Below are 10182 nucleotides of genomic sequence, written 5' to 3' on the forward strand. Positions count from 1 at the left end.
GTTGGGGGTTTTTAAAAAAACAAAAGAGCAAGCCCTTTCTTTCACATTTAAATCTCATGCTCATAATAAGAATGTTACATTTGACAAATTAAGGAGCTTTCAACTAGCTTTCTCCTTTTATCAAATAATATATTAGCTTCTAAGAATAACATTATCACAGAATGATGTGAAATACTACTAGCAGTAATCTGTGGCTGTTATAACCATATGGGTCACCATCCTAATGATTTAACATATCATAAAGGAACCACCAAGAGCTTGGTGTTTACAGCTTCATGATACACAATTCTGTTCAGAAACCTTCCCAAAAATCTTTACATCAAGATATAATCTTATCAATCATATCACATGTTAACCTTGTGCTTCTTAATGAACAGAAATCGAAACCTACAAACTAGAACCATTCTAAAATACTGGCCTTTTACAGTACTCTTTATTTTGAAAACTGTGTGACCACTGTCCATACAGTTTCAAGATGTTTTGAGTTTTTTAACCGAAACAGAGAATGGAAAAGAGAAACAGCCAATAACCATTAAAATAAAAAGCTCACTGAATTTTCATCATTTTAATAAATATATATCAAGAAAACCTCACTTTATTACAACACATTCATATACAAGCATCTATCATCTAAATTTTCAACATCAAATGTTTATCGAATATTGAAAATAAAGGACAAAACATTACTAGACTATTGAGCTATAACACAATAACATATTTTAAAAATTGGTCCTGTGGACAACTGTCCAAATGATCCTACTCATACACTGTATGAATGAGACCTATATTTAATATTAATAGCGATAATAAAAAAGCTTTATCTTGGAGAAACTGGGAGGACTTACTTATTTCCTCCATTTGGCATTTAGTTCCTGTGAAATAATGTGTAAAGAGACCCACGTAATCGGTAATCTTGGCAATGGGAATAGTTTAGCAGGAGTCGGCTGGAGTGAAGGCTAGTCAGAGGACCACCCTGAACACTCTTGAGAATGCACAAATTCAAGACATTATTGGAAAGAACGCTGGCCAAATACATAGTTAACAATTACAGACCAAGTCCCATTTCTCCAAAATAACTTTCCAAAAACTAAAACCTTTACATTCTTTAAGATAAACCTTATTGATCACCACATCATTTATTAACATTGTGCTTCTTAATCAACAGCAAAAGTCATATATAAAAAACCACATGCTTTTATAATCTAAATGATTGAAATGATGCAAAACAGATTAAAGCATAATGCATGCCACGGGGTTCATGAACTTCATTGGACAAGAAAACAAAACAAAACAAAAAACCCATAAACCCCCAGACCCCAGCAACGGACTGCTGCCATACAAAAGCTCAAGTAGCTAGTGCTGGTTCCTAACAGGTCTCTCTGTCGTCTCCTCCATCCCTATCCAAAAATGCCAAACCCAAAGCAACTGGGCTCAAAAATAAAGGAAGAATAGAGATGTTGAATCAAAAGTTGAACACAACAGTTCAAAGTTAACAGTTTCCAAACCATATGGATCCACCCTGTTTTTTTTCCTGTTTGTTAAATCCCTGCTGTAACTCTGATTTATCCTTAATTTTTACATTGGCAAAAATTAAGATAAAGTAAGGCACCAAAAATCGCCCTGTATACCACCTCCTTCAAAGCCTCATCACCCATCACAGGCAAGTGGGAACTTACAGGGAATCCCCTCTGTGCAGATTGTTGACTGCAGCCCCCAGACAGGTGTGTTTCATTGTGTACCATCCTATTTTCATGTGTCACACAGACTGTTAAATACAGGTACTTAACAGCAGCACGGAGCCATTTCATCTAGCTCCCTATCTTCAGTCTTTTATTGGAAAAACGTACTGTATCCTACTGAAGAAACAGACATTCTTTGCTGGCTGTGTGCTTATCAAATAACTACCTAATTAATTGGCAAACATGTTGAACTTTTTAAGCTAGTGATAGGCTCCTGGGGGCAATGGAAATATCACAAGGGTACACTGTCCCCAATCTAACCTAGTGATTCTTTTTTTTGTAAGAAAACTAAGATATACTTTGAAGCATTAAGTTGACTGTTTTCTTGGTAAAATCACCACATTTATAAGTAGCTTGCTGATGCCTACTATACAGATGTTTTACGCAATCTGCTCTCCAGGCATTGACACGACACAGCATGTTCATGGCATAATTTTATCAGTTGTACAAAACTATAAAATCCATTCAAAATAAAATGTATGAGAGCTAATTGATCATGCTGTGCATGCTTCCAAGTTTCAGTGAAAAGATGGCTCATATTTTACTTCCTTTGCTGCAGCACAGTTTGTTACTTGGTAAAGGTTCTTTTTTCCTTACAGACTTTTTCCAAGACTCACTTCCATTATTTTTTTCATTATATCCAGTCTCAAAATAATCATAAAATTGGCCTTTGCACTCAAAATCAAGGTCATTGCCCACAGGTTCGTGGCTGAGGGGGTCACCATCTCTGTTAGTGTTGCTGTTGGCCTTCTCATCATTTAATTTGGCCTTTTCCTGAACACCGAGTGACCTGGCATTCGTATCAAAGATTTCATTGGCGGGTATCTGGCCATCACTCTTGTATATAGGTGCACTGCCTACATCAAAATCCACCTGATGGGAACAACTCGGCAAAGGCAGAGGGGGAGAGGAAGAGGAAGAGGAAGAGGAAGAAGAGGCAGTGGAGGCACTTCCGACACTAGCACTGACAGAAAGGGGCAGATTTAGGTAGTGGCCTCCACATTCTTGGTAAAAGCAACAGGCGTGGAACTTTCCACCTTCCTCCTTGGCCACGCGTGGTCGTTTTCGGTAAGGACAGTCTTGAGCCATGAACCACTCTTGGGCGGAGGCGCTGCCAAAAGAGCAGGCAGGAAAGCACCAGTTACTCTGCATGATGATTTCGCCGTGGATCCTCTTCATCAAGTTGTTTATAAGAACAGATCTTCGGAGGTACACTTCAGGATCGTCGATGAACTTTAGCTTTTCTAAGGACATATAAAGGATGTGGGCTCGTTCCTCAAAAATTGAGATGGTCTAAAATTCAAAACCAAAAAGAAAAAAAGAGAGAGACAAGAGAATGCTTAGAAAACAGACTGTATAAAAATACCACCACATATGGTGCCCGGGTCTGGAACATGTTCTCTTTTCCCCCTAGGGGTCCACTGAAATAGGCAGACCCCAGTGCTGCAGATGTTCTTCATCTTCACCCACAGGTGCCCACCTCCTTCTTGAATCACTGGGTGGCCAAGCACTGGGGAATTGAGCCCCACTATAGGGCTCAGCAAGGACAGGACAGGCTATTTATCTTTCCTGGGCCAGTGAGGGAGATGCTGAGACACATAACTAGTCCAAGCTGCAGTCCAACTAGTCAGGAGAGCAGTTATTTTGGGAAGTAAAGGAGCAGTGACTAGAAGCAGACAGAAAGAAAGATTCTGGGTGCTGGTTACATTTAGGTTCTTGACTTGGATATATTTGAATATACACCATGGGTGTATTCATGGCTGAAACTCATCAAGCTGTACTTCACTTGTACTTTTTAACGTGCATGTACAAAATACATAAGCATGCAGACATAAACACTCATGTATTGCACACCCATATATATTTTTTTAGAAGATGTCAAGATGCAGGTCTTAATGGGTATGCTTCCAAGTTGGTCTCACCATTGAGGAGCTTCTGTGGTTGTCTTTCTTTCCTCCACTGGGTTTCTTTTTTCTCCCCCCCCCACCAGAAATCGAACTCACAACCTTGCGCTTGCCAGGCAGGTGCTGTGCCACTGAGCTAAATCCCCAGCCCCAAACATTTGTTTTTTTGTTTTGTTTTGCTACTGGGAATCGAATTCATGACCTCAAGCTTGCCAGGCAGGCGCTTATGCCACTGAGCTATATCCCCAGCCCTTCCACTGGGTTTCATACTTGCAATTATCCTTTTTTGATAAAAGGACAATAGTAATTAATGAGTTGCAGACCCAGAAAGGATCTGCAGTTAAAGGACCAACCTATGGGACCAGGTGGAAGAGATGTACTCCTGAGCTGTGTGATCCATCACGGTGTGATGGTTGCGGAAATCCAGCAGCAACTGGGAAACTGCTACAACCACAACACAAAAACCAAAAGGAAATAAGCTGCTCATGTCCTGGGAGGTCAGCACTTCTAGGTCATGAAAAAGCAAACTGGCGGCATAACCTGAGAAGTGTGAATTAAACCACTGCAGACTGATCAAAGGCAGAGACAGACCAGCGGGCAGGGGCAAGCTCAGCACTTGCAATGCATGCTGTCCTTTTACAAACAAGGCAAAAGCAGCATCTGAAGGATCGGGTGGGTGGGAGCAAGAGGAGACAGAGAAGAGGCTTCTTGAAACTCTTCTCTAAATTTCAGGCAACTATGGTCTGGGCTATACCCTCCTTGATCAAATCAACAAACAGCTTTCAAAGGAAGCATGCTATAAGGAAAAAGAACTGACATGTCCAAAGCTTAGGGGCCCAGGTCCACAATCCTATGCACTTTCCCAGTCTTATTATTTTCTTAGTATATGTGCAAAAAAGATAGCTTTGATCTTTTCTTGGGAAAGAGTTCTGTATTTTGACAACCTGTAACATATATAATGAATGCACCATGAAGCATATGTTTGTAGTGCACACACACATCTGAGGAATGGTCAGTCCCAAGGACTCAGGAAAAGCCCTGGGAAACCACCTTGCTGGGGGCACAAACCCGAGGTGGCACTGACCCCTGGGGGCGGAGCTCAGACTGGGGAGGCACATCAGGAAGGAACAAGTGCATTTCCCAGCACACAGGCCTTAATGCAACTCGGGAAATATTAAGTCATACATAAAAAAGACACTCGCTGGGTTATATAATTTTGTTATTTCTCAGTAGAGTATCTCCTCCTGGCTCTCTCTTCAAGCACTTGTGAAAAATAACATAAGACCCAAAAAAGTGACAACGATTAATGTGATTCTACAAAGAAGTGTCTCATTTTCATTGCTTGGGGTGAAACAATTTATTTTTTTGGAAACGGATCAAGTAACTGTTACTAAGTATTTTAAACTCTTAATAAAAATAATGACTATTAAGAAAACATACTTTATGGCTACAGCTGCTGAGTGGTGGGTGAAAATCCTCTTCTTCCACATACTTCCTCTTAAAGTATGTAATCTTGGATGTTGTTATAGGATTTGAAATTCCCCTGTAATGTGATCCTGTGGTAATAAATCAGATACGACAAATGACATGTGGTTTGCCAGAGGTTCTCCAAACAAAATACTTTCATTTCCTTTCTTCCTAGAGAATAACTTGGCTGCATCTTTGTCTGTACATGCAGTGATTAAAAATAAACATTTGTCTTAATAGTGGCTATCATACAAAATCCTGTGACCCAGGCCAATCTGGGATTTCTAGGCAATTTCAGAGGAAAATGACATCTTTCAACATTTACTAAATACAATCTTAATTATGTGTACAGACAAACAGCAAAATTTATAAAGAGAGGAATGCTAACAGCTCTGAAATAATCAGTATTTATTCAAACTGTTTCATTAAATCCAGACAATATAATAGCACTGTGCAAATGGCACCACTGATAACCACGCCACTTTAAAATATTATTATTGGCTCTAGGTAGTTAACTGATGGTTGTCTGCACATTGAAGTTAAAACATTTCTTTTTAAAATACAAAATTTAAACATTTGAATACAAATTTTGTGTAAAGTCCCTTTCATTCTTAAAATTTAATATCAACTGTGAATAAATTTGGACTAAGTTTTAAAGACCATAGCTTTTACCTTTTTGGTAAAACACTTTCCTGAATTCTTTTTTTTTTTTTTTTTTTTTTTTTGGTTTTTCTCCGGTACCGGGAACCAAACTCACGACCTTGCGCTTGCCAGGCAGGCGCTTTTGCCGCTGAGCTAAATCCCCAGCCCCCACTTTCCTGAATTCTTGTTTTATATTTCAGTTCCTTTTTAAAAAATAGCTTTCACTATACAAAAATCCAAGGGAACACATCTTAGATTATAAGAATAATCAGGAAGAATATATTTATGTTTTCTTGGCTTTACTTCATTTTTCTTTTTTTTTTTTTAACACTACTAAAGCCAACTGTGAGCTGCATAAAGAGAAGAGGCACATAGCTGCCTGACCAAAGTGCGGATTCCCCATAAAGATTTCACAGTCAGCCACCAGGGCTGTGCAGCTCTGAGAGAACCACAGTTCCACAGGAGAAAAAAACCAAAATCCAACTCCTAAAAATACAGACCCTTGACCAGGTAGACACAGGTTGGAATGCAATTCACACCCCACCTTTACCCCTCCCAAGAGGCCTGTCTGGTTTAGAAGACGCAGCCTGGGAGCATGAGCTTTCAGTTCCGAAGGGTGCCCCAGACAGCACCTCCATCTGTCTACCAGTCTGGCTGCAGAGGGCAAGGGAAGGTGAAGGGCAATACCTGTCACGGGGGGACCGGCTCCCCGGTCTCCCTGCAAAGGAGCCTGTGCTGGCCCGGGGGGGCTCGGGCCTCTGTAGTTCTCAGCCTCCCATAGTGTTTGGTACCCAGCAATTTCAGCAGCTCCTTCTGAGACAATGGGCTCGCAGAATCTATTCATGGACAGAACCAGAGTCATCTCTGACAGCCTCAAATCTGGAAAAGGAAAAGGAAAAAGGAAAACAGCTCTAATCAAGAGCAAGCCAGAGGGTGGCCTTGGCATCTTCACGTCTCTGCTTTGAGTAACTTTTACTTCCTGGTCCTCCCCTTAACCCTGAACCATTTGATTATTTTTACCAAGAAACCTCAGCAAACTCTTGCTGCCATCAGCTCAGCCTCCGTGTTCTGCAATCTGCATTTCAGGGCGGATCTTTAAAGCCCCATCTCTCATTGTTCCCAGATTCCCCTCAGCCCTCTTCCAGACAGCTGCTTTGCCTCCGAAACACATTTTCCTCCCGAATTCCTGAAGAAAGTGTACCGCTAAGAGGCAGGGTCAAGACCCTTGTGCTCCCTTTCTATTAATAAGGCAAAATCAATTTTCTAGTCAATCCCCCGGGGAGTCTCCTTGGATGAAATCTGCTAATCAATCAAAAGAAAAGGGCGGGGGAGGCAGAAATCCCCACTGAAATCCCAACTGCTGCTTGGAGGTGCAGTCTGTCCCTGGCCCTGTCCCCTCCTCCTCTTGTTTCTGCAGGCCAGTTCCTCTGTAACGTTCTGGGGCTTCCTCCACTTTCTCCTCCCAGACAGAGACACTTGGTAGTTGTTTCCACCAGCCCCGATCGGTCTGAACTGGATCTGCCTCCAGTCAAAACACTGCGAGATGAAGACAGAAAATTGGCTCCAGTTTCCAGCCGTGAGTTGCAGTCCCACAGGAGCCAAGCACAACATCAACGGGGCAGGCGGAATATTAAACAGGAGCCAGGGCTCCAGGGCCAGAGGCAGCCAGCAACTCTCCACTGCGAAGCCCAGACACAGGCAGGAACTTTCCAAGAGGCAAGGCAGGGCTGCCCATCTCCAGTTCACAACCTGCCCTCAGAACTGTGGGTGGAGTTGGGGTGGCAGGGGCAGGGGTGTCCCCGTCACTGATGTGATGCTGGGGATGGGGCCACTTCTGGGGGACTCAGTGCTTTCAGTTGGTCATATGCAGGAGTCAAGGCAGGATCTAGCGTAGGCTGACGGGAGCGCATGTGTGAGTGACATCAAAGCAAAGACCTACGGGCCCAAGACCTGAGCTGACAGCCAGCAGCCTCACAGCTTCACTAACTGCCAGTTTCTATAGGAGACCCACGCCTGCACTCACTGCGGTTCCAAGAACCGTCACAGAAGTGTGTCAGGCCTGCTTTCTGCAGACTGACAGTCTTTCAGATACACACTAAGGGTCTAGTTCTTTCTTTTCCAAATTATACAGCTTTAATATTTTTGGGAAAAGGCGAATCATCACCGTCTTGCGGAAGACTGTTCTTCTCTACATACTGTAACAAGGGTCCACTTCTAGACACAGGAGGGGAAGATCAGGTATGGGGAAATCGCTCCATTAGAGGCAACGTCCTTCTGGCTAACAGAGAGCTCTGGGCAGCAGGGACCCGAGTCATGCAAGGTATGTGGGTCAGTGGGTAGATCAGGACCCAGTTGGTTTGGACTGCCCCTAAAGAGACACCAGCCAGGACTTATTACAAGAGGAAAAAAAAGAGAGGTTCAAGTAATTCTCTATGACTTTATGAAGAAAGAGTGGGAGATGCCATTTATTTCTCTCTTTGAGTCATTGACCAAGAAATTCAGCCTCTATTGATTAAACCAACCAAGCCACTCCATCTATCACCTATCAAACCCTGCATCCCAGCCAGGTATTACATTCATGATACTTTACTTCCTGAAGACACTCATGAAATGCTCCAATGTCTTAACTTACTCTAAGAGACAATCGTATCAGGAAATGCTACTGCCAGAAGCACACAAGTCATAACTTTTTATCAGAATCAGTATCTTTCTCTCTCTCTGATTGATGACAACAGTATTTTCCAGCTTGAAATTTATTCTCATTTTTGTGCTGGCTTCTGGAAGAAGACCCAAGCCTTTGTCTAGTCGAACTTTTACTACATAGTAACAAAAGCAGGTTAACAAAAACCCATGCCCCTTAAGAAGGAAAAGCATTTATAGGCCCCCAACAGCAATTACCTTTGTATACTAAGACATTAATGAGCCCTGTGCTGTTTTATGTTGGTCAGAGTTTGTTTATCTTTTAATGATGCTTGAGAGTAGCTTTTTTGGTTAAGAATGTCAGTGTTTCTATTTGTCAGTATTGTTTCCAGTATATGAAATTCCATCATCATCCATTTGAACTTGAAATGTGGTGTAATAGTTTCTATCTTGGCTGTTTCTTTTGTTTAGAACACCTAATTTCAGTAATTTTCTCTCTCTTTTTTTGAATTGGAAACTATTACACACAAAACCCTAAATGAGAGAGGCTGCGTTCTGCGAGTGATTTATTTAAGTCTGACTAACGCATGAATGAGTTGGGGTTATTGGGAATGGGGAAGGGATTTTGTAATTGAGTCTTCCCAGGCTATTTAAAACTTACACTGGGATGTTAACAAATTAAGAAGGCAAGTTTAATGTTCATGAAATATTGTACAGCACTAAGCGCCAGTATTTAAGAGGAATTTTTATTTGTTCTACATGTGGAGAGCCAAGTTCACTATTCTCTGTATGATGCGTTTTATATTATAATTCTGCTGTGGAATTCAGAAGTTCATGTCCACAGATTTATGTGCTATTAATACTAAATGAGCCACAGAAATATACACTATGGCAATTTTTTTTAACATCAGAAGTGAGCAGATTCGAAAAGTATTAAAGCGTGTTTGTGCATGGATTTAAAAAATTTAAGAAGCCCCAATCTTTCATCTTCAGGCTTCTTGGTGTCTCCTTTGTCACCCAAAAGGCTGTAGGGACATGACACGCAGGCATCCTTAGAAGGCTGAGGGCTGCGGAGTGTCCCCAGCACATGGCCCTAGTAAGTTAGCAGGCATTTCCATACAATTGGGTTTCCTCAGGTAAGCTGGGCTTATTCTTAGCGTCACTGCAATGCTAAAAGAAGAGGGTAGCTATAGATTCAGTCCCACCTCTAATCTAACGGGGCGCCTGGTCACATTTGGCCCACCCCACCTCCCATCTGTCACTCGAGAATATCAAATTGAAGAATATTTCATTAAGAGCATTATAGCAGTTGGGGGACTGATTCAACCTTGGAATGCTTGGAAGGAAAGGGCAGGTTATTTCCAACATACTCTTGACACAGCCAGTCTTAAAATGCTCTGCCCAGGTTGAATCAAGCCCTGACCTCAACGTGGTCCCTAACAAGATCCCAAATGCTTGCCTGCCAGCGGTGGTGCTACAAGTCTGGGTTGGCAGAACAAAATCCTTCAACCCTGCTAAAGAGACAGTTGTGGTTTCTCTGCGGGTCCCTGCAGTACACCTGTCCTGGGAAGCACGTTTCTCAGATGCAGTCCAGAGGGGCCAGGGGCTTTGGGCTGCGTCCTGGGGCTGGGAATGCCAGCGCTGGGCCAGATAAGGTCGAGAGGTTCCGGGGTGCGAGGGGCTCCGGGCGGCTCTTCGGCCCAGGCCCGGGGTGGGGTTGCGGGCCTGGGGTTTGGCTGGCCAATCCCCTGCGGGCGGGCGGGCTGCGGGCTGCGGGCTGCGGGCTGCGG

The 10182-nt window shown here is 42.7% G+C and overlaps 1 protein-coding gene across 1 annotated transcript in view; it reads right to left on the reverse strand.

Moving 5' to 3' along the window:
* Window positions 1–546: 546 nt before the first annotated feature.
* Window positions 547–10182, reverse strand: part of Sertad4 (SERTA domain containing 4) — a gene marked incomplete in the record, with an annotated part of 10616 nt that continues 980 nt past the window's right edge. Inside the window, 3 exon segments of the mRNA XM_005404520.2 lie at window positions 547–3032; window positions 5084–5199; window positions 6440–6631. Of these exon segments, the coding sequence (XP_005404577.2) occupies window positions 2274–3032; window positions 5084–5199; window positions 6440–6614 (1050 nt within the window).

The sequence above is a fragment of the Chinchilla lanigera genome, unplaced genomic scaffold (genome assembly GCF_000276665.1).
Source record: "Chinchilla lanigera isolate Chin_1 unplaced genomic scaffold, ChiLan1.0 scaffold00088, whole genome shotgun sequence".
NCBI classification, from domain to species: Eukaryota; Metazoa; Chordata; class Mammalia; order Rodentia; family Chinchillidae; genus Chinchilla; species Chinchilla lanigera.